This window comes from Brassica rapa, chromosome A07, assembly GCF_000309985.2.
Source record: "Brassica rapa cultivar Chiifu-401-42 chromosome A07, CAAS_Brap_v3.01, whole genome shotgun sequence".
Taxonomy (NCBI): Eukaryota; Viridiplantae; Streptophyta; class Magnoliopsida; order Brassicales; family Brassicaceae; genus Brassica; species Brassica rapa.
The window spans coordinates 19,223,758-19,247,454 of NC_024801.2; the positions used below are offsets into that span (position 1 = coordinate 19,223,758).

The 23,697-nt window shown below is 37.1% G+C and overlaps 4 protein-coding genes, 1 non-coding gene and 1 pseudogene across 8 annotated transcripts; 4 read left to right on the forward strand and 2 right to left on the reverse strand.

Moving 5' to 3' along the window:
* Window positions 1–175: 175 nt before the first annotated feature.
* Window positions 176–8,812, forward strand: LOC103830293 (F-box/kelch-repeat protein SKIP4). The gene is made up of 4 exons (XM_009106054.3): window positions 176–329; window positions 526–764; window positions 7,741–8,016; window positions 8,086–8,812. The coding sequence occupies exons 2-4, from the start codon at window positions 553–555 to the stop codon at window positions 8,669–8,671; spliced, it is 1,074 nt and encodes a 357-aa protein (XP_009104302.3). The 5' UTR covers window positions 176–329; window positions 526–552; the 3' UTR covers window positions 8,672–8,812.
* On the forward strand, window positions 182–15,684 carry LOC103830297 (annotated as a pseudogene).
* LOC117127055 lies at window positions 5,522–5,628 on the forward strand. Its single transcript, XR_004449813.1, has one exon. It is a non-coding gene; the product is annotated as a small nucleolar RNA R71 (small nucleolar RNA).
* LOC117125720 (U-box domain-containing protein 37-like) lies at window positions 15,589–16,815 on the forward strand. The gene is made up of 3 exons (XM_033275779.1): window positions 15,589–15,796; window positions 15,896–16,000; window positions 16,077–16,815. Exons 1-3 carry the CDS (start codon window positions 15,624–15,626, stop codon window positions 16,159–16,161), a joined length of 363 nt encoding a protein of 120 aa, XP_033131670.1. The 5' UTR covers window positions 15,589–15,623; the 3' UTR covers window positions 16,162–16,815.
* LOC103830295 (SKP1-like protein 21) lies at window positions 16,691–21,071 on the reverse strand. 4 transcript variants are annotated; one of them, XM_033275777.1, is made up of 10 exons: window positions 19,391–21,066; window positions 18,972–19,052; window positions 18,530–18,763; window positions 18,252–18,443; window positions 18,059–18,169; window positions 17,901–17,970; window positions 17,569–17,636; window positions 17,292–17,473; window positions 17,099–17,214; window positions 16,691–17,014 (listed from the first exon to the last, which is right to left on the reverse strand). In XM_033275777.1, exons 2-10 carry the CDS (start codon window positions 19,005–19,007, stop codon window positions 17,007–17,009), a joined length of 1,017 nt encoding a protein of 338 aa, XP_033131668.1. In that variant the 5' UTR covers window positions 19,008–19,052; window positions 19,391–21,066; the 3' UTR covers window positions 16,691–17,006. The 4 variants fall into 4 exon arrangements, with proteins under 4 accessions (XP_033131668.1, XP_033131667.1, XP_009104303.1 ...); XM_033275776.1 differs by having other exon boundaries at window positions 16,691–17,020; window positions 19,391–21,055; XM_009106055.3 differs by having other exon boundaries at window positions 16,691–17,214; window positions 18,972–19,060; window positions 19,391–21,071.
* Window positions 21,072–22,229: 1,158 nt separating this feature from the next.
* On the reverse strand, window positions 22,230–23,119 carry LOC103830298 (E3 ubiquitin-protein ligase RHA1B). Its single transcript, XM_009106062.3, has one exon. The coding sequence runs from the start codon at window positions 23,009–23,011 to the stop codon at window positions 22,409–22,411; it is 603 nt and encodes a 200-aa protein (XP_009104310.2). The 5' UTR covers window positions 23,012–23,119; the 3' UTR covers window positions 22,230–22,408.
* Between the last annotated feature and the right edge of the window lie 578 nt (window positions 23,120–23,697).

The window sequence follows — 23,697 nt, forward strand, 5'->3', positions numbered from 1 at the left end:
TCATTCCCTCAAACCGACACCGTTTCTGATAAACCTTTATGGACCGAATATGCAGCATGGTCAAGCCCGGCTTGTGAAACCAAGGCCCAATAGAAGACGAATACGGCGTCGTGTTGAAACGGAACGTAAACATCCCCTATAACTATAAGCAACCGTTTCCAAAACGACATCGTCGCGGTTGCTTAGAAGAAGCGATCTTTCTCTCTGTCCTCTCCTCCTTCCTTCTCCGAGAAGCTCGCAATCATCAAACTTCTGGCGATTCCTTAATCACGCTTACCTTAGTGACGATCTGAGATATCTAAGTCTACTCGTCAAGCTCCGAAAATTCGGCAGGTATTGTATCTAAATCTAATGCTTCAAAAATTTCCGAGATTGTAGATCTGATTGTACTAGTCGTAGTCGATTTGATGCAATTGCTGAAGGATTTGATCTGTAGACTCTTGAGAGCTAAACAATTTGATTTGCTTAATCTACAATTGAATCGAAACAGTTTGAGCAACTGTTTATTGTTTTGGCCATGAATAGAGTTTTGTAGAATCTCATTGATTCACAATGGAGAGTATAGTACATGAGAGCACAAACGAATGTGCGGATCAATCGAAAGAGACGCAAACGTTGCTTATAAGCGGAGTCCCTAACGATATCTCGAATCTCTTCTTAGCTAGAGTTCCAAGATCACACCACATGGCGATGAAATGCGTTTCCAGGAGATGGAGAGATTTCATCTCCAGCGACGACTTCTGCGAGTATCGCAACAAGTTTAATGATGTTAAGAGTTTTCAAGGCTCCTAAGACAAATGTTGTAGTATAAATGATTGTCGAACCAGTTCTGAGGGATATCAAAGCACTGAGAATGCAAGTACTCACTTAATCTAAGTGCAACCAATGATTTAGATGGGTTTTAAATTACTACTAAACTAGAAAGCAAATAACAGAATGATACTTTCTTGACTAAGGGAAAAGAGAACTCATGGGCATAGGGATTAGACCTTGGGTGATCAAGTATCGAACTAAGGATGGCAAATGATCAATCAAACTATCAACCTTAAGCCTAGACACAATTCTAAGCAAGCTCTATGTCTAGATGAATGCTCATTTGCTAACATATCTCAAACATCAAATGTCTTTGGTTGAATAATATGAAAGCAATCATTACTAACAAGTCTATTAGCTATCTTAGCATCTTTAACAACAAATGTCTTTGGCAAAGTATACTAAGAGCCTAGGAGAGTTGTCTCAGGCATTTCATCAAACACCTTTTGGGTGGGAAATGTCTATTGATCAACTTTTGAGTGGCCAACTCAGAAGATGCATTATGAATACTCTACTAGCAAGGAACAAGAATGATCTACACTAAAACATCCTAGAACTAACCTAATCACCCTTAATCTCCCTAACCCATGAATTCAAAAGGTGATTACTCACTAATCTCCATGATTCCTCTTAAACCCATATTGGATTTCAGATTAATCATGTAGAGAAACACAGGAAATAGATAAGAACACAGAATTCTCAATAATAAACTGATCAATTCATTCAAAAAGATCCCTTTCCAAAGGTTTTTGGTGGTTTTTCTAAGAACAAAAATGATGTGCCTCCTGGTGGCTTACAGAGTAATAAAACATAGGTTTAGAAAATAAAAACGTGCATAATGAAATGACCAAAATGCCCTTGAGAAATCACAAGTTCGAGCAGAAACAAAACACGGAGCGACCTCAGCCCGTCGCTCCGACAAGTCGCTCCAGGCTTCGGGAGCGACCTCGCTGTGTCGCTGCGAGAGGTCGCTCCGGGCTCGTTCTCGCGTCTCCGGGTGATGAAAACGCGAGCGACTTCTCCCTGTCGCTCTGGTATGGTCGCTCTGAGCTTCGGGAGCGACTTCAGCACGTCGCTCTGGAAGGTCGCTCCGAGGTGTAAATGTGTGTCTCCAGACGTGAAAACGCGAGCGACCTTGTGCAGTCGCTCTGGATGAGTCGCTCCGGGATGTGGTGCACAGCGACCTCATGCCGTCGCTCCGAGAGGTCGCTCCGGCTGTGCTCGTCCAAAGATCACTCTTTTCACCTCTTTTGAGCTCCAAATAACCTTATGTGGTACTCCAGTACCTAATAGAGACTCATGTATGCAAAATGCAACCTAAACATGTCTGAATCCTAATCTATATGATGAAAATGCTCATGGATGAATGGATAAAACAATGCAAATATGCAAGATATCAACTCCCCCAAACTTGTTCTTTTACTTGTCCACAAGTGAACTTTCTAGAACTCATAGGAAGAGAGGTTGAAGGTGGGAGCACATAGCCAAAAGAAACACAACTAGCACACTCTCTTATTACACTCTAGCTTCTCTAGGCCTATCTTAACTCTTTTTGTTCTTACACTCATCATCAAGCATCCACACATTCAAATCAACCAACTCTCACATTCATTAAGCACAAAACATCAGGTGAATTCTTGCAAATGGTCAGTTGGTCCAAGTCATTTGGTTGGGTAAGGGAAGGCTTTTATTCAAGTGATTCAAGAGGTTCAAAACATATGATCTTTAAGGTGGTTTACTCTCAAAACAAGTAGCCTTGACATTGCACATAATATATCTAAGAAAGGGACCAACTCATGCATACAATGCTCAATCTCCATTGTTCTACCCTTTTCCCAAACATATCATTACACAATCATTCCCAAATGTCAAACCCAACTCACATCTCTCACCAAAAGATCTTAAGAACTTTAACTCTTTCTTTTTGAAATCTACAAGGGATTTTTCTACAACCTCAAAACATTTCTTAGCTCCTAACAACTTTGCTAGCCCCATTTTCTTTCTTTTTTTTTTTTTTTTTCGATTTCTTTTTTTTTTATATATTTTTTTTTTTTTAGGTTGGGGGCCAAGACTTTTCAAAACTAGAGCTAGAGGTTCTCTACTTATCCCAGAAAATCAATTCACTTAAGCACAAAGAGTCTATCCTTTTTATTTTTCATTTCTCCCAAATCATGATCACAACACTCACCCTCCCACCTATAGCTAGACAAAAGAGTGTCCAATCTAGCAAAAATGAAGATCAAGCATTGTCGTTCCCGATACTCTCAACATTATGCGCATGTAAGACTTTCCGAAGAAGGCCTCACTCATCAAACAATGAAAGCTTAAAAGGAAGGAAAGGTTTTGGGAGTGGTCTACCACTAGAGTTTGTCAAAAAGATTGGCATAAAAGATGTGACAACTCCAGTGTGTATAGCCATGACTCAGTACACAAGGGACCCTAAGCAAGAAGCATTAAGTTCATTCATTTCTAATAAGGTTGTAGTTGGCTTCAAAGACTGAGTTTCAGCAATCAACAAGTTTCAGGAAGAGTTTTCAAGGCTCGAAACATACAAGTCTTTTTGAGAGGTGCAAAAGCTAGTCAAGTGCAACGTAGTGTTCTTTACAAGGCATTCAAATCATTGCTCCCAATGCAAGTGAATGCAACCTATATGCTCTAGACTCTCCTAAAAATGCAAATGATGCAAACTAAATGATTGATTTTTTTTTTTTTATCTATGCAAATAGGTATGCCATGCATGACTCAATGAAACAACATCAAAGCAAACATGATCAAATACTTGGTACCTCCCCCAAACTTGAGTGACACAGTCTCTGTGTCGTCAAGTAGAGAGAGAGATACCGAAAAGAAGACTAATATGCAAAAATGAAATGGTATATACAAGGGAGTGTGGTGGGTTACCTTCTATAGGGAATGAGTAGAGGGAGATGCTCCCTCCTCGTCGTCCTCAGGTGGTAACTCTTCAAGGTGCTCATCAGCAGGGGTGTCCATCTCTTCAATGTAGAAGGCTTGCCCGAACACAGTTGGTTTCCTCATTTTCCTCTTGATGTCAAAGTGGAGGATGTTCTCTTTACCCAAATGGAGATCAATCGTGCCTTCCTTCACATTAACAATAGCTCCTGCTGTAGCTAAGAATGGCCTTCCTAGAATCAATGGATCTTGAGCCTCCTCACCCATCTCAAGCACCACAAAATCTGTAGGTATCTCATACCTTCCAATCTTCACAGGAAGGTCCTCTAAGATGCCCACAGGGTACTTCACTGAACGATCAGCTAACACCAGAGAGAGTCTACACTTCTTGTACTGAGTGAATCCAAGCTTCTTTGCAACAGACAAAGGCATCAAGCTGACACTAGCTCCCAAATCGCAGAGACTTTTCTCAAATACCATAGGTCCAAGAGCACAAGGTAGTGTGAAGCTTCCTGGATCCTCTAATTTCTCTGGAACATCAAGCCTCTGGATGATGGCATTGCACTCATGGGTAAGATTCATCATGCTTTCCATCTCCTTCTTCTTTGCAGCTACAACATCTTTCAGGAAATTGTTGTATTGAGGAATCAACATGAAAGCATCGATGATGGGCATTGCAACCTGAGCTTCACTCATTTGCTTCTCAAACAGAGCTTTGTATTTCTCTAGCAGCTGCTTCTTGAATCTACCAGGGAATGGAAGTTTGGGTTCATAGGGAGGAGGAACAAAAGAACTTTCACTTGCTGGAGTAACAACTTCACCATCCTTTACTGTCTTCTTCTCCTCTCCAACCTTTCCTTTACCTTTGGCTTCCACTATCTTCTCCAAGATCTCGTCATTGATCTTCTCATCAACAATCACCACTTCATCATCTATGTTGATGGCAACCCCCTCACCTAATTTCTCAGCATCCTTGGTGAGGGTTCTAGGAGGTAACTGCTTACCGCTCCTAAGGGTGATAGCTTTGGCCTCCTTGGGATTTTGGTCAGACTTTCCAGGTAGAGATCCTTGCTGGCGATTCTGGTGAGTGTTCATGGAAGCAAATTGATTCTCTAAATTCCTGACTGTAGAAGCAAGGTGTGAGAATTTGTTGTTGAGCTCATTGTAGCTCCCATCAATCTTGGAATGAAGGTTCTTCAACTCATAACCAACTTGCTTCTCACTTCTAGTCTGAGACTCCAAGATTTGCTTCAGTAAGGTATCAGTGCTGCTCTCTTGAGGAGCAGAGGAACCAGACGAGGGGTTTTGCTGAGGCTGATAGCTGCCTTGTTGGTTGTTTCTTGGCGGATAGCCACTCTGCTGGTTGTTGGAATAGGACTTCTGTTGGTAGTTATTGTACTGAAAGTTGGGTTCTTTCTTGTACCAGCTACCATTGTTGTTGATGAAACACAGCTCTTCCTGACCTTCCAAACCCTCAACTTCATGGACAATAGCTGGTGTCTCTTGGCTTGGGTTGCCGACAAAGTGCAGCTGCTCTTGGGTAGCTTTATCAGCAAGGAGGATGTCTATCTTATCCTGTAGAGCTTTCAACTCCTTCCTCGTTTGCTTATCCTCAGTTCTACTGCTTCTGTCGTGGTCTCCACTGTAGACTGCATCACTCTTTACCATGTTGTCAACCAGTTCTTCTGCATCCTCCTCAGTTCTCCCCAAGAAGAACCCATTGCTAGCTGTATCCAGTCTGGCTCTGTACTTAGGAAGAGCACCACGGTAGAATGTGCTTAGCAAGCTCTCCTTAGAAAAGCCATGGTGTGGGCATTGAGCTTGGTAGCCCTTGAATCTCTCCCAGGCTTCACTGAAGCCTTCCAAGTTCTTCTGTTGAAAGCTGGAAATCTCGTTTCTCAGCTTAGCAGTTCTTGAAGTAGAGAAGAACTTCTCCAAGAATGCTTTCTTGCAGTCATCCCAAGTAGTGATGGAGTCACTGGGTAGAGACTTCTCCCACTGACGTGCCTTATCCCCCAAAGAGAAAGGGAATAGCTTGAGCTTTAAGGCATCTTCGGACACACCATTGGTTTTTGACAACCCACAGTAGCTGTCGAACCTGTCCAAGTGATCAAATGGATCCTCTAGAGCCAACCATGATACTTGTTGTTCTCGATCACGTTGAGGAGTCCTGATTTGATCTCAAAGTTGTTGGCTGCCACAGCGGGTGCTCGGATTCCCAATCTATGACCATGAATGTTGGGGCGGTCGTAAGTGCCAATGGGTCGAGCTGCTCGCTGTTGGTTTTGAGGTATGTCTCCCATATCAGTACTCAATCTCTGCAAGTGAGCCTGTTGCTCTTCTTCTCTTCTATTTCTAGCACACTCTCTCTCTAAAGCTCTGATGTCTGCAGCTATTGGAACTAGGTTTGATGGACCCCTGCTCCTCAAGTTCATACACCTGTAGATTAAAGGGAGGTGAAGAAAGAGAATCAGTAACAAAAGAAAATAAAAATGACTTAGTCTCAAGCAAGTGACTAAATCTCAATGTTCAAATCTACTCAGAATTTGGCAACGGCGCCAATTTGATGTTAAGAGTTTTCAAGGCTCCTAAGACAAATGTTGTAGTATAAATGATTGTCGAACCAGTTCTGAGGGATATCAAAGCACTGAGAATGCAAGTACTCACTTAATCTAAGTGCAACCAATGATTTAGATGGGTTTTAAATTACTACTAAACTAGAAAGCAAATAACAGAATGATACTTTCTTGACTAAGGGAAAAGAGAACTCATGGGCATAGGGATTAGACCTTGGGTGATCAAGTATCGAACTAAGGATGGCAAATGATCAATCAAACTATCAACCTTAAGCCTAGACACAATTCTAAGCAAGCTCTATGTCTAGATGAATGCTCATTTGCTAACATATCTCAAACATCAAATGTCTTTGGTTGAATAATATGAAAGCAATCATTACTAACAAGTCTATTAGCTATCTTAGCATCTTTAACAACAAATGTTTTTGGCAAAGTATACTAAGAGCCTAGGAGAGTTGTCTCAGGCATTTCATCAAACACCTTTTGGGTGGGAAATGTCTATTGATCAACTTTTGAGTGGCCAACTCAGAAGATGCATTATGAATACTCTACTAGCAAGGAACAAGAATGATCTACACTAAAACATCCTAGAACTAACCTAATCACCCTTAATCTCCCTAACCCATGAATTCAAAAGGTGATTACTCACTAATCTCCATGATTCCTCTTAAACCCATATTGGATTTCAGATTAATCATGTAGAGAAACACAGGAAATAGATAAGAACACAGAATTCTCAATAATAAACTGATCAATTCATTCAAAAAGATCCCTTTCCAAAGGTTTTTGGTGGTTTTTCTAAGAACAAAAATGATGTGCCTCCTGGTGGCTTACAGAGTAATAAAACATAGGTTTAGAAAATAAAAACGTGCATAATGAAATGACCAAAATGCCCTTGAGAAATCACAAGTTCGAGCAGAAACAAAACACGGAGCGACCTCAGCCCGTCGCTCCGACAAGTCGCTCCAGGCTTCGGGAGCGACCTCGCTGTGTCGCTGCGAGAGGTCGCTCCGGGCTCGTTCTCGCGTCTCCGGGTGATGAAAACGCGAGCGACTTCTCCCTGTCGCTCTGGTATGGTCGCTCTGAGCTTCGGGAGCGACTTCAGCACGTCGCTCTGGAAGGTCGCTCCGAGGTGTAAATGTGTGTCTCCAGACGTGAAAACGCGAGCGACCTTGTGCAGTCGCTCTGGATGAGTCGCTCCGGGATGTGGTGCACAGCGACCTCATGCCGTCGCTCCGAGAGGTCGCTCCGGCTGTGCTCGTCCAAAGATCACTCTTTTCACCTCTTTTGAGCTCCAAATAACCTTATGTGGTACTCCAGTACCTAATAGAGACTCATGTATGCAAAATGCAACCTAAACATGTCTGAATCCTAATCTATATGATGAAAATGCTCATGGATGAATGGATAAAACAATGCAAATATGCAAGATATCATTTAACTTAGCCGAGTCTTGGATCTACGCCTTGTGCCGCCACAACACGTGTGGCCGTGTCTTCTTACACGTGCTGAATCCTTCTAGAAGAGGATGGAGAAGAGTCCATGAGATTCCTCTGCATATCACTTTTAGAGACGGTATGGGTTTTGCAGTGTTGGGTAAGAGACTGTTTGTGTTGGGTGGATGTGGTTGGGTAGAGGATGCTAGTGATGATGTTTATTGCTATGATGCTGCTATTAACACTTGGCTTCACTTGCAACCTTCTCTTTCAACTAAAAGGTTAGGGGTCTTGATACTTGCCATTTTAGCAAATAGTTTGGTGTTTGATCTTCTGATTGCGTTTTGCAGATGCTTCTTTGCTTGTGAGACGTTGGATGGGAAGATTATGGCGATTGGTGGGTTAGGAGTGAATTCGAAAGCTCCACAGACTTGGGACATCTACGATCCTGTAACGAAAGCTTGTGTATCCTTCTCAGACGCGAATATTATCCGTGATATTGAAGATTCATTTGTAATGGATGGGAAGGTTTATGTTCGCGGTGGTGTTGGAGCTGTAGTATATGATGGACTGAGCGGAGTTTGGAAGCGCGTGGAGGATGATATGGCATCAGGGTGGCTAGGTCCAGCAGTTGTTGTAGGAGATGATCTCTATGTTTTGGATCAGAGTTTTGGAGCTGCGCTGACAATGTGGTGCAAGGAAACGAGAGTGTGGATTCGTATCGGGAAGCTATCTCAGTTGGTGATGACGCAGCAATGTCGGCTTGTTGCTATTGGAAGTAATATATTTGTGATTGGTAAGGATTGCTCTACTGTGGTGATTGATGTTGAGAATGTGAGGAAGAAGACGATGAATGGAGTAATGGTGTGTTCTTCTATACCCAAGACTTGGGATGATACCATTGATGTTATTTGCTGTAAATCTATAGCTATATAATGTTTGATGATCGTTGCAAACTGTTCATGTTGCTCATGTAAAATCACAAGCCTGTGTGAAATCAGGTGATACTAATCACAAAACCAAATCTCAAAAGCCTTGTTCTTGATTGATCAATGTAGCAGCCAGCTCCTTCATCCACTAAGTTTGATCTTTTAACAAAGTCTATTGAAAATACTGTTGTTGTCAATGTTCGAAAACTGAACTACTAATCTCTCAATGTGGTTGGTTTGCAGACAAGAACCCACTACTCTAAAGTTACCTTCTAAATTAGTTGTGTTCCAGGAGGCGGTAAAAAGCTTACTCATGAGTTCCTTTAGTTTCTCCAAATCGCCTTTGCTTGATAAGGAGGTCTCTCTAACATTCTAAATACTGGTTTGACCACGCACCTTCCTCTCTCCACTGTCTGCCTCGAGCACTCAAATGCATCATCAGCCTTTCTTCTTGCACACAGTACAGTGGTAAGGATGTACATGTACATGAGTCAATGAGGTGGCAAGTACCACCATAAAATTTTCAATTTTTTAAAATAATATATACAAACTTTAGTTATTTCCTTTCCTTTTACTAAATATCAGATTCTAACTATAAATTTTATGTTTATACTCAGTGGCGGAGCCACATGTAATGAGATGGGGCCACTGAACCCAACAACATTTGAAAATTTAGTGTAATTTATTAAAGCCTAAGCTATATGCACCTATTCTAAATATTGTAGTTTAGTATTCATGCCCCCAACAAAATTATTTCTTGCCTCCCCAACAAAATTATTTCTTGCCTCCGCCACTCTTTATACTAGATTATGACCCTTCCTTTCAAAAGACAGATATATTTTTTATTTTAATTATTTTTTTAAATTTAATTTCCATATTTGTTTTTTTTCTTTGTAACCATATATGTGTATAAATCTTAATCAAAATCTATTTTACAAAATAATAGCAATTTAAAAGTTGATTCGGTATATGTTTGGTTTTTTGTAATCATATGTCCATATACCCGTTTCTTTGTAATCATATTTACATGTTCTAGGTCTTGATCTGCCGGTATAATATTGGTTTGTAATTTTTTGTTTTTTATGTTTCTATAAACATGTAACATTTTTATGTAATTTTTTCTTAAATGTTAAAGAAATTTAATTTATATACAGTTATATAAGGTATGGTTATCCTAACGTAAATGTTAGGGTATATTTATAAAAAAAAACGTAGTGTTATATAACATATATTAAGATAGGGTTGTTTTTTTAACTTGTTGATAGCCACCTTAACGTAATGATTATTGTTTAAATAAAATTAGATATATTTATAAATAAGAGAATAATTATATATAATATTTATCGATAGATCATGATCTTATTTTAATAGAACATATATGATTTCCCCCTTTCCCCACCCGCCACCCTCCAATTACAAATTAATTCTACATTCATCACTGAGGGCAATACCCTTTATCCAACATATACTCCCACAAGTCTAGTCCTAGTCTCGTAGATTAACTTCACCGTTCTGACAGAACAGCTTCATCAGCATCGCCACGGTTCGTGTATTTCGGAACCAAAGACATTCCCTTCATTTCGTGGTATAGCTCACATATGACATACCCCGTCAATTCCTTTCTCTTTTTTTTTTTAAAGAAATAAAAATTCCTTTCTCGTGCTGGACTTTATTTATGATATGACTTTTACGTAAACTACAACCGGCAGAAAATGCAAACAAGACAACGATGCTTATCTTTATTTAGACCATTCACCATGTACTCATTTAATTAAAGTTTTTTTTTTGGGGCTAAAAATGGAGTACACCGGTCCATATTTAACGTTGAACGAAACAATTGTATTCACTATACTTTTTTTTTTCTTTTTCTTTTGGGTAAAATGTTAAATTATTCACTATACTATTACCTTATATTAAAATAAAAAGTATAAAACTAACTGTTGGATCATACTTGAATACATAACAGTTGGAATAACAACTCATTTAATTAAAGTTTGTTTGCTTAAATGCATGGAATATATTTATATAGTTTTATTTTGTTGTTCTATGCCGTGGCTGAGGGAGAGTATTATGAAATTCAGAGTCGTCTTATTTGACTTATCTTTCGATAAGTGTAAGCTTATAATTTCATTGGAAAATTGTGAAATACTCAAGTTGAGATACCCTTAATAGTGATGGTCTTTAGAGCAAAAATTTCAAGTCAAAAATTGAAATAAAACCGAAGCGACTAACTTTACATTCAAAAGATGCGGGACGAAAATTACCATCACAAAGCTAAAATCACAAAGTTCGTGGATTATAAATTAGATCTCATAAATCTATAACGCCTCTTCTCAATATAAGATTTGTGTGAACACAGTAAAGTCCCTATGATTTGATATTATGAAATAACTACTTTTAAGAATTTTCTCCAACCTCTCTCTGAAAAGCTTCGACATCTTCTTCCGTTCAAATATCTCCATTTATGTTTTCATATTATCTCCGTCTTGTGGGCTCATGATTCCGGGGATGTTTGTCTACTTCGCCGGCATGTTATTCCAAAATTACTTGTAATTGTCGGCCTAGTTTGTAACAATGGTGTTGAAGTTAATATAATGATCTTTAGTGTGTAATGAAAAGGAAAAACTACTTTTAACTTCTAAGTGTATATATCTGTTTAAAAATCTGTGTTTGACCACAATTTTAAAAAGTCCAAGGAAACAATTATTTAATTTCATTTGAAAAGGATAACTTCAGTTATTACACTCTACTACACATAAATTGTTCAAGCAAAGTCATCATAAGTGAGATCACTATTTCAAAGTTTTATAAGTTTACTTTTTTGTAAACAAAGTTAAATAAGTTGCATGACCAGTTTACAAGAACATGATTTCAATTATTTACACTCTTTTTTCTCCAAAAAAAAAAAATTATTTACACTCTGTTTGCTAAATGAATGAAAAACTAAACTACTTTCTAGGACACCTCTAAGACATTGATTGGTAGAGCATTAGCATTAGCATTAGCAGTATGCTATAGAATCAGTATGCTGCAGGAGCTGTATGCTTTTGTTAAACATGTTATTTAAAATTATTATAAAAATTAGTATATAATATATTTATTTTTAATGAATATATTTCTAATGTATATATATAAATAAATATATTAACATATAAAATTTAAAAGATATATAATTAATTTATTTTATTTAATAATTTAAAAATTATGCTTATATCGAAAAAATTATTTTAAAATAAAATTTATATTTTTAAAAATAACTTTTCTCATTTAAAATAAATTAAATTATATAAATTAAAATATATAAATTAAATTATATTTTAAATGTGAAATACTGTTTTAAAAAATATTTTATTGTAAATTAATTTTAGAAATCAAAATTTTATTTTCTGGATATAAAAATAATTCTATGATATTATTAAATAAAATAAATGAATTAATATATATTTTTTCTTAATTTTATAAATTATAAACGCAAATACTCTTCTAAAAGTTTCGAGAGCATTGGCTAGAGAACATTTGGAGAACATTAGCATTTAGTAAATGCTTTTCTTAATAATTTTCTAATAATAATTGATTGGATAATATAGAGCATAATGCTAATGCTAATGCTAATGTTGGTCTATAGTTACTTTCATTAAAATATATTTTGAGTTTTAATCCAATGATTTCCGTTAAAAAGAATATTCTAAGACCATGATTATCGCTGCACGGTTTCATAGGTCCAATTTTTAGTTTTTCTATTTATTTTTGTTTTTGTCTGATTTAAAAAAAAAATTAAAAATCGCACCAATCGCAGGCCGCCACGTGTCAGTGGGGCTCGCGAACAGTGCAAAAATTGCACCAAAGTCGATCCTTATTTAACCTCTTCTATCACCGGTTTTAACCCAAAAAGTGGGACCCTCAGCTTAAAAACCCCACTTATATCCTCCGATAATCCTGCTCTAACACATTCTAGGATTATTACAATTTAAAGGTTGATTGTCAGGGGCATAAACGTAAAACATAAAATTGGCGCTGAAGTAAGCATGCATACGTAACGCTGGACGACAAGAGACCTGAAGAATGTTCCGAGACTTTTTTGTGCTAGTTTGAAATTTCTATCTCACTTTCCTATGTTCCTAAATTCTCTTGACAAAGACCGAACATACTTTCAGATTATTAATTTGGTCCGTTCTTTGAAAGTCAGTTTCTTATCTACTCATAGATTTCTAAGTAATAATGTGATTACGCTTCTATGATAACTTGACAAGTCTATAATTAACACGGATTAGTGATCAGATAACGTGTTTTGCTTCTCCCTATATATATATTTGGAAGTTGAATAGTTTGGCTTATAAAATGCTCTAGATCAAATCTTTACCACTCATTTCTGAAGGATTACTCAGATTTTTATGTGGACGTGAGTGGTGATGAAGTTAAAGATTCAAGAAAATGTGAAAATGGCTGGATCAACAAGAGATGGTGGCAGCGATGACGGTGAATCGATGAAGATTAGCAACAGAAAGGTGGTGATGGATGAGAAGATCTATGTAGCAGTGACAAAGAGAGATCTGGAGAGCAAGTCTAGTCTCGTTTGGGCGATACAGAACACTGGAGGCAGAGAGTTTTGCATCGTCTATGTTCATCAACCGGTCCATATCTCAATCCGTAAGTATATATATATTCGTTTTTTGTGCAGAGTTTGTAGATATTTTTGGTTAAAATAATTGAATCTTGTTTTCTTGATTTCAAGCGGGAGCAAGGTTCCACGAGCACAAACTGCGGCGTTACAGAAAGAAGAAGAAGAGAGCACTTAATAATCTGGACAAGTACCTTCATATTTGCAGGCAAATGCAGGTATCATTTATATCTTAGGCGGAAGCGGTCGAGAAGATCCCAATTCTAAAAGGAAAAAAAGAAAAGTTTTTTAAATAGATGTATAAAGAGGGTCTAAACTTTTTAAAATTTGAATTATATTTCTAAGTTTATGGTCTGTATTTTTAAAAAAATAAACATATATATATATATATATATATATATATATATATATATATATATATGAAACTATTAACTTTTTAAAGTATATCATTACTTGTTTAAACAATGTTTAGAAATATTTTGAGACAATACTAATGGTATCCATATGTCTTAATTGTTACAAGAGATGTTTTGGTTTCTTGAATCTCAAGTTTAATTGTGAAATGATTAGGTTTATGATATGTTCTTGATTGTTACAAGAGATGTTCTGGTTTCTTGAATCTCATGTTTAATTGTGAAATAATAAGGTTTATCCATGTGTTCTTGATTGTTACAAGAGATGTTTGAATTTCTTGAATCTCAAGTTAAATTGTGAATTGATTAGGTCAGTGCAGAGACGATATATATTGAAATGGATTCCATAGAGGAAGGTATACTCCAATTGATATCTCAGCATGGAATTAAGAAACTTGTCATGGGAGCAGCAGCTGATAGACACTATTCAATGTAAGTGGTTTTACTAGCATTAGAGTCAAAAAAATTTGCTATCTTAAGTATGGATTTATTGATCAAGTAAAGAATTTAAAACTTTTCCAGGAAAATGAGAGACTTGCAGTCCAAGAAAGCTATTTACATTCGCAGAGAAGCACCAGATACTTGCCATATATGGTTTCCCTGCAATGGATACCTAATTTTTACAAGGTTTTGGCCAACTATGAGTCAAACTTTCATCTTCTTTAGTGCTGATTACAAAAGTAGTAGTCATTGTTTAGGTTTGGTCTTTGAGTCTTACTTGTGACTTACGCTAAACAAGTGTATGATGTTGATGCAGAGAAGCTAGAAGAAGAGAAATCTTGTATCTAGAAGGTACATCGTCAAGTTATTTGAGCCAATCCAAGATAACTAAAGGAACTGAAAGGGTTCCAAGTTCGAGTGTGGCTAAAGATGATGTTGGGAACCAAGTAGCTCTCAAAGAAGCTGAGAGAGCAAAAAGGGAGACACTCTTTGAGGCGTCTAAGCGTGAAGAAGCTGAAAAATCTGCAAACGATGCAATCAAAAGGGTATATATATAAGTTACTCTAACTTATTCAATTTAGCTTGGAAGTATTTAACATTTTATAACTTTTGTCTATGACCATAAGTGTAGGCTAAAGAATCGGAAAATAGGTATCTCAATGAGTTGAAGCGTAGGAAGGAAACAGAGAAGGCACTGAAAGAAGCTAAAGAACAACTTGAAAAGATGAGATCAGAATCCGAGTCACGAATTGCTGAATCAAGTATGGTGATCAGAGAGCTCTAAGGCGATCATTGCGTATTAATGGAAGTGTTGAGAAGACTTGGAGATGAACGTGAAGAGTTGAAGATAAAGCTTCGCAAAGTATCAAAGCTGAAGAGTAAACGAGAGGGAGAGGAAGTGTCTCCCTCTAGGGACCCTGAACTGCCTCAATACTTCTTATGTCCCATTACACAGGTAAAGAAACATTGGAAGATCAATGAAAACTATATAAGAGAATCATTACAAAAGTTCATCTTATGTTTGCAGGATGTGATGGAGGATCCACAGGTAGCAGCAGACGGTTTTACATATGAAGGAGAGGCCATACGTTGTTGGCTTGATAGTGGACACGAGACTTCTCCAATGACAAACAAAAGGCTTATCCACACAAGCTTGGTTCCAAATCTTTCTCTTCGATCTGCAATCCAAGAATGGCTTCAGGATTCAAGCTCCTGGATCATTGAACCAGATCCTCTCTTTGTAAAAGACTTGATTAAAAGGAGCTTGAAGTCCTTAGAGGCTAGTTAAGGAAGCTCACTCATTGTTCTCTGAAGACGAGTTCGAGTCTTGGTGCAATTCTCCTGGGGACGTTTTTCTTTATTTTTAATTGGTTTGTGTTTTGACGTTATGTAATAGTTCACTCATTGTTCTATCACTAGCCGTGTTTGGTATGAGTCAGCCATTTGTAAACTGTAATATGATATTCTCTTGTACGTCATGATGGGATATGAAGTTTGTGCCTGCAGAAATGGGTATGTTATATACACAGATGAGATATGAAATTTGTGTTCAAGGAGAATTGCTTCAAAGGTCTACCGTGAAGGGAATTGTGCAGATGATTTCTGACAACAGAGCCAAGAAGTTCATAATGGGAGCAGCTGCATACAAACACTATTCAACGTATTGTCTTCTTAGGCTTCAGCCTTTTGTGTTGCTGCTTCTTCACCTGTTTCTTTTTTACCCCTCTCGAATTTGACATTAGTGGTGATCAATTTACAGGAAGATGGAGAAACTGAGGTCGAGAAAAGCCATCTTAGTCTCCCAATACGCCTCTGCGGCTTGTCACATTCACTTTATCTGCAAAGGACATCCCATCCATACAAGGTTCAAGCCAGAATCCTCTTTTCCGTAGCTATATAAAGTAGTTGATGCTCTGTTACTGTTACATGTGTGCAACCAGTGTAGGGAAGCTTAGAATGGATGAAGTCAGAGCTCTCTCAACTCTATTATATGCGCATACAGCGGCTTGTGTCCTCTCAAAGTAAGCTCCAATTCAGATATGCAGAGTTGAAGTTCAAATGGGAAAAGCAAGGTGAAAGAGAGAACATCGCCAACCAGTTCTTCTCGATCTGCTGGTACATTGTCATACTTTGGAGGGTCTGAGGCTTCATTAAGTATAAGATAAGATAAATCAAACCACTCATCTTCTCCCTCTGTACCTGTAAGCCCTGAGATCCTGAACAAGAGAGAAGAACCCTTGCCCCTTTTGATAAATTCTTCCTCTTTAATTAACATTTCACCTGACTCGTGAGTTGCCTTTTACGGTCACTCCACAAAACTCTGGCACTTGCCATCCAAAAACCATAAGCAATATGAGTGACCCCAGCATTACCTGAAAAGCTACAGAAGAAGAAGAAGACAGAGAACATAAAGCCGCAAAATCTTGATCACATCTGTAAATACATAGAATGTAATATTTATAAAACCATTCATGTGAGGTGAAGCTGTGTGAGAGAGGTTTGTGATGATAAAGACAGTGGAATCATCTTCTTCATATTCTTTAGTTTATGAGAATACAGAAAGGTAACCAATAAATAATTAAAAAGTTGGTATACAAAGGTTGATCAAAAGAGAAGCAAAACTGCATCCTAAACTCTCGGATCAACGAAAGATAACAGTTTATGAGAACAAAAAAAAAACAAAAGCAATATATTACAGGAGGGGACACCCATGAAGAACACCACTCTCTCTCTAATTGCTTACAATCTAAATGTGTGGGGATCACCAAAACTGTTCCAGCCATTGGGCTATAGAGTTATCAGCTTCATTTGTGTCCTGCAGCTGGTCCTTCAATGTTCAAAACCGAAGGCAAACTGAACTATCTCTCCCATCAGTCATCTATAGCTATATCCAAGACTCGATATTCAGTTCAACATCACCACCTTAAAGATTAACCCTGACAAAAAGGCTTGTCATGTGTACCTGTTAATCGCCTTGTAGCCCCATTGCCGTTTATGGAAAAGTGCACAGGCTGCCTTTCTTGTCCTGAAGATAGAACCCAACTTGAGTTCAATCTCCGAGCAAAATCCTCTACTTCCCTGTAATTAAAATGATGTTCACCCATTTATTATCTTAAGGGGCTGTGAAGTGTTTTAACTTACAAGTGATACTTTACCTATCAAGCATTTCCTTCAAAACTGGATCCATTCCATCATCTACATAACCATCTTCAGAGTCGGTCTTCAGTGAAAATATATCATCTTCCATACTGGGTAAATTAGATACCCCTCCCAGGCTGGAGGCAGTCTCATCAACAATTTGGACACCTTGTTGCTTGGAATGCAAATTATGTGAAACCTAAGCACAAGGAACACACTCAGATTTATTGATTTCTACCAACCAAGAGCAATCAGAGAGAAACTACTTTAAACCAGAGAGAAACTACTTTAAACCTTATTTTTATGCTCCTTCCTTTTCTTGTTCTTCTTTTTGCTCTTGGAAGTCTTTACCACCTTGTGATCTGCGAAAGATAAGCCCAATATATCATCAAGGATTCGCGCAGTAAATAACCCATCAACTCGGCTATAAATGCATAAGCAAGAAGTATATTAACATGGAAAATGATCGATTAATAGCCCAAGAAAAATAGCATAGTGTAATGTAAGCATCAAAGTAGGCTCAATAAATGAAATAATATGTGGTGCCATGTCAACTATGGAATTGAGCAACTCGAAGCAGAAAAGGAACATGGCATACTGGAGAGATATGAAGACACAAAAGGTACCTTTGCCATTAATAAACGATAAAAGGTCATCCACAGAACGCTCGTCGACTCGTTCTTCAACCTCTTTACCCTGGGACATGGACATACCAAAAAAGTATAAAGCTACTGCAAAAGTCCAATCTTACAAACCAAGTTTCTAGAGTAAAGTGATGACAAACCTTAAGTTTTTCTCTTTCTTTCAACTCCTTTCTTTTCTTCGCATACAATCTATTCAAGAGTCGGATACGTGGATCATCCATCAAGTTCTTCAGAGGCTCTAGTTTCTCCTCCTGATAAATTATACCAAAAATATTAAAAATGCAGATGGGAACGCAACATCCTTAAAAAGAGATGATATTGAAGACTACATACCTCAGTAAGGTCATCTGGTAAATGAAATATTTCACGTATCTCCTCAGGGGTTTTCCCCTCTATAATCCGTGCAAGTGCACGACTAGAAAGATCAACCAAAGGCTTCAACTGCAAACTATCAGCGGCTGAGGCTAACTCACAGAGCCGCTTTGTATCCATCCGGATGAATTTTTCATCATGAACTTTACGCTCCTAAATAGTAATTAAAAAAAAACTCTAATGAATAAATGGCAATATGATTATCAATGTCACCATTTGTTCCCAATTAAAAGACAAACCTTATTAGAACGTCCAGGTACTTGATGAAATCTGCAGTAATCGAGAATCAAGCTTAACATGGCTGGATTAACTCGCTGAGGAAGAGATATTGCACAGTTCTTAGACGATCCAGCACCCAGACCCTTCTGTAGCACTTCGTGACATATCATGGGACAGTACATTGCAATCTCTTGCTCCACTTGTTGGATTGATCCATCAGTCGTTTCAAGCCATATATACGATTTCATCATCATCTGTGTTGATACCACAGATAAAAGTAACTGAATCTCTTGGTTCAAAGGTAAAGTAAATCAACTACTCATTCAACTCTGTTCTCTATCCAAAAACTAATATTACCAATAAATACTAGATGAGAGCCATGAGATAACTTAGCATAACTCCTTGTTGCCATCACTTTCAAGATGGTAAGACAATTAAAGTCCAACACTTTAAAAAGCTAACCTCAGGTTTAATGATGGCCATATCAGCTTCTGACATTGATTTGAAGAGCCCTGTCTTCAGGTACTAAGCTTCCCCAACTCTCTGCAACACTTAGAAAAAAAAAGTGAGCATTGATCTCAATCAGTTCCCAACACCAAAGTGGAATAAGAGGCTAAAACACAATCAATATGTCTATTTTAGCAGCTTTTCATTTCTTAAGAGAGATTCAGTTCAATCGAATCCGCAAAACCCTAAGCCCCAAACACAATCTGAAAGCGAAATCGAATACTAATGGATTCGAAATGAAGGAGAGACGAGTGCCCAGCTCAATTGATACAATGGAGAGACGATAAGAGCAAGACGCGTAGAGAGAGAGAGAGATACGAACGATGGAGAATCGAAATGAATCGATAGATACGAGGGTACAAGCGTTGTCGTACCTTACAAGCGGAGGAGGTAATGAGTGGTGGCGGCGGAGGAGGAGGAGAGGATTGAATCTGTCGGAGGAGGGTGACGGCGGCGGTGGAAGAGAGGGAAGAGACAGGAAGGAGCGGATAAGAGAGAGAAAGAAGGGTTAATATTTTTGGGATTTTATTTCTATTAAAGTTTGTTTTTTTTTTCAGTTTTAGTTTAGTAATAAGAGAAAATGAATATTAGGGGGAAATGAGTACATATGTTCCAAAAGAAAGATACATGTTTAACATGAATGAAATTATTTGAAGGAATGACTGTGGAATGAAAATAAATTCAACCTAATTAGGTAATATTATTATATAAATATCTGAAATGTGTATAGTACTAATATATTATCACAAAAATTAGTCAAACAATGCTAAATTTAAGCATACGAATGTTTTTACTCAATAAGTTTGGGAAAAAGTATGATCATGTATATATATGATTGTTAAAAAATCAGAACATGTTGCTATATTTTGTTGTATAAAAGGTTATAAACAAAAAACATCAAGTGTTAAATTCGTACATTTTTGTTAGTACAAATCTGAAAGTTTAGTTACTTCAAAAAAATTAATTCAAATATATATATAGTAGAATAATATATATATATATCTAGTTTTTTCAACGTAACTAACTAAACCTATCTATTTTCTCTACAAATAAAAATCTTTTAATAGTATATATTTTTTATTAAGTTTTTTTTTCATCTCTTCCATTTACTATGATTTTGTTTCTGAATATTTTTAACTTCATTCACCTTTTCCCACATCCTATTGAATCAATGGAGAAAATTATTCAGCTTGTGGATTTTTCATGAATAACTTATTCCATATAAAATTATTCCCACAAAAAAAAAATGCAGCAGAAGAAAAAGCCAGGTCCACCATAAAAAGAATAGGCTCTTTGTGTGGAATTTTTTGTGAGCTTTAGCCCTTATATCTGGCCCATTTGTTGGCGCAAACTAACAAAAACAAGTCTGTTAGATCAATGGAAAAAATACAATAAGTATTAGCCCGAATATATCTAACCCATTACCATCTGAACTGAGAATGATGCATACAATTAATGTGCAGGTGCATGATGATGAATAGGCATGGCACTCGGATACTCGTTTCGGTTCTTTCGGGTATCAGATTTTCAGGTTTTGGAATCAAGCCATATTCGGGTATTACAAAATTTTGGGTCGGGTTCGAGTCGTGTCTTTCCGAATTCGGGTGAATTCGATTCTGTTGTATAGAAACCTGAAAATAACCAAAATATCTAAAACATGTTCGGATATTTGTAGTTAAAGTAACTATATTACCCGATTTAGTTTGGGTAATTTGTATCCAAACTTTCCAAATGTACCAAAAAATAACTAAAAATATTCATTAGATACAGTTTTGTTTGAGTATTTCTATCAAGCTATCTTATTTCATCTGAAAATATACAAAAGTATTGAAAATTAACTAAGTTATTTAATTTATAATTTAAATTTAAACTTAAATTAATAAAATAATTATAAGTATAATTATAACTAACATTTTTAGATATATATTTTATTTTTGGATATTTTCGGATACTTATTCAGTTCTCGATTCGGATCGGATTTGGTACTGGTTTTTTGGATATAGCAATTTAGGATTTATTCGGTTATTTACTCCGAGTCCTAACAAGTTCGGAATCCTGATTTTTGGGTCGGTTTCATGTTTCTTGGGATCCGGATATTTTGTCCAGTCCTATTAATGAAACATTCAACTGTTCTTACCCTAAAGATACACTGAACTATACACCACGTCTCCAACGCAAGTCTCTTGATGTTTTAATGGTGTGCAAGGATAAGCTTGAGTGTATGAGCTTGTTCTCGTGTAGCCTTAAAAATGAGAAAATTAATACTAATAAATTCAAGAACATGAGCTCCTGCTTGCAAACAATAACTATAACCCATAACTTTATATCTAGCCAAGTCCAGTTGGTGATGGGATTCAGGTGCTAGCAATATTGCGGTTTAATATGACTTCAAGGTGGAGGCGTGTGGAGCCAACGACTAATCTCCGGGTTCTAACTGTTACAGCCATGTTCATACTAGAGTCTAGAGTTAGTGTCAAACATATTATAATTAATATTCTTAATCTTAGGCCTATACATTTTAAGATGTTTTAATGGATTTTCATATGTATGGCTACGAGTCACGACCATCTAAGCATAACTCAAATTGCTTTGTTGTTACTGATTGTCATAGGTTTATAAGAAAGTACATATACAGATAGATAAATGCATTTACTTAATGTTCGGGTTTCGAGATTTTTGTGGTTTTGATTTTTTTTAATCAAAATAAAACTTGTTTAGTTAGTCATTACGTTTGAAATTGACTGATTGACCAGGCATGTTACGAAACTTACTCATTACCACCATGATCCATTGAATTTAAATAATTCTGGTTAAATCTAAAAATAAAAGGTGAGACTATTTTTAAAAAAAATATTAACGATAATTTACACGCTAAAAGTTACATATGTGATCAATCGTCAGTGGCCAGAGACAACTACTGACAAGATCTTAACTACTCCCGGTTAAAAGTTATTAATGTATTGATAAATCTCAGAATTAATTGAAACAGTATAAGTTACTATAAATAGTAATTTAAGGTTATAAATTTCAGTCTGCAAATAAACAACTTTATTGGGTTAAAAACAAAGTGTGGAGAAGAAATATAGAATTCAGATTAGTTTCATTCACATCTATTTATTTCTCTTTTTAATTTGGATTTAGGCTTTCATCATTTTTTTTTCAGTAAGTGTGGCTCAAATCATCTCCATCCGAGATTTATTTACAAAGTAAAAATATACTCTCGTTTTTTATTTAAATTTGGTTATGTTTATTGCTCATCTCTCATTCATATACACATAAAAGTGGCAAATCTAATGTTAGCAAGGGTGAAAAAGCACACTTAAAAGTACAGTGGCGAAAAGTAAAAAAAAAAAAAAAGACACAAGGAGGGAGGGAGACAAAAGTAGCTTTCTCTAAAGTTCCGACAAGGGACTGTACTCGATGTGGAAGTCATGAACACCAGAAGCAGCCCATAACCGTTGATTAAACTCTTGTTGCATCTCATCTGGAACAAACGGTGTTCTACAAAGAGGACACGTCTTCTGATCATGATCCATCCAACGGTCGAGACAGCTCCGGTGGAATATATGCCTGCAGTTTCTCAGCCATCGGATCTCTTCCTCTCCTTCGAACTCGTAGAGACAAACGGCGCAGTTTCCTGGTAGATCATCTTCGCCGGAGCTCGTCACGTCTTCGAATTTGATAACCGGTAAGATCTCGCGGATTAGTAGGGCGGAGAAAGGTGAGCGGAGTTCGGGTATTCGGGTCGGGTAAGATGGGTAGTCGGGCCAGGTTTGATCCGTTTCGAGGAAGCCGGAGAGACCCAAGAAGCGGAAGAGATGGAAGACGACGGTTCTGATGAAACTGAGTATCGAAAGCGTTTGTATGAAGAGCTTAGGGAGAAACACCTCTGTGTAGCCTACGGGAAAGCCCATTGGAGCTAGAGAGAGAGAGAGAGTGTGTGAGCTCTGATTGCTCTTTTTCGTTTTTGAAATAAAAGACAGAGAGAGATTCATTATATAGAGCTGGTGAGTAGAGGAGGAAGAAGAAGAGATTGAAACGACGTCGTGGCATTTGATAAAGTTAACTGACTGTGACGTTTGTTACTGTGAACTTTCCCGATGGGAAGAGAAGAGAAAGTAGAAATGGGAAAAGCAACAAAGGGAACTAGGATTGGTCTGTGAGACGTGCATCTGTCACCAACACTGTTGCATTTTTTATTCGCTACGTGCGTCTCTAGTGTATTTCCTTTGTTTCGGAAAATAAATTTCCGCAAGTTGAACGACGATCGGCACAGGTGGTACGTCCGGTTGATAGGAGATATTGATGTGGACTAGGAATTCGCCATTTTATTTCCTTGATTATATTAAAACTCGAAATCAAATTTTTGTATTAACCTGGAGCATATGAATTGAAGCCAACCTAATCATCTAGAGGACTAGTATGGTTTCTGATTTTCAAATAAAATTAGAAATATATTTTTATTTTAATCTAATCAAATAATAGCAAATTAGTTTTTTTTTACAGGATTTGAACCTGATAGATTAACGTCTTGTTCCAAATTTTTCTTACCATCAGACTACTATTTCATTTCAGACATTGTAGTAATTGTTGTATATACTACTAAGAATATTCTCTATTACTAATAGATGTTTTTATTTGTTTGGCTTGATTCGTCGTATATTTCTATTTAACACGTGAA

What these genes read in the sequence shown, in the direction of transcription:
- LOC103830295 (XM_009106055.3), bottom strand. Translation starts at nt 19,007, where the DNA reads ATGTCAGAAGCTGATATGGCCATCATTAAACCTGAG. An exon ending in TGGCCATCATTAAACCTGAG is followed by an intron (nt 18,764 to 18,971) that starts GTTAGCTTTTTA and finishes GTATCAACACAG; the next exon opens with ATGATGATGAAATCGTATAT. An exon ending in AAGAAAGAGAAAAACTTAAG is followed by an intron (nt 17,971 to 18,058) that starts GTTTGTCATCAC and finishes TCCATGTCCCAG; the next exon opens with GGTAAAGAGGTTGAAGAACG.
- LOC103830293 (XM_009106054.3), top strand. Translation starts at nt 553, where the DNA reads ATGGAGAGTATAGTACATGAGAGCACAAACGAATGTGCGGATCAATCG. An exon ending in GAGTATCGCAACAAGTTTAA is followed by an intron (nt 765 to 7,740) that starts TGATGTTAAGAG and finishes GATATCATTTAA; the next exon opens with CTTAGCCGAGTCTTGGATCT. An exon ending in CCTTCTCTTTCAACTAAAAG is followed by an intron (nt 8,017 to 8,085) that starts GTTAGGGGTCTT and finishes TGCGTTTTGCAG; the next exon opens with ATGCTTCTTTGCTTGTGAGA.
- LOC117125720 (XM_033275779.1), top strand. Translation starts at nt 15,624, where the DNA reads ATGAAGTTTGTGCCTGCAGAAATGGGTATGTTATATACACAGATGAGA. An exon ending in GCATACAAACACTATTCAAC is followed by an intron (nt 15,797 to 15,895) that starts GTATTGTCTTCT and finishes ATCAATTTACAG; the next exon opens with GAAGATGGAGAAACTGAGGT. An exon ending in GGACATCCCATCCATACAAG is followed by an intron (nt 16,001 to 16,076) that starts GTTCAAGCCAGA and finishes GTGTGCAACCAG; the next exon opens with TGTAGGGAAGCTTAGAATGG.
- LOC103830298 (XM_009106062.3), bottom strand. Translation starts at nt 23,011, where the DNA reads ATGAATCTCTCTCTGTCTTTTATTTCAAAAACGAAAAAGAGCAATCAG.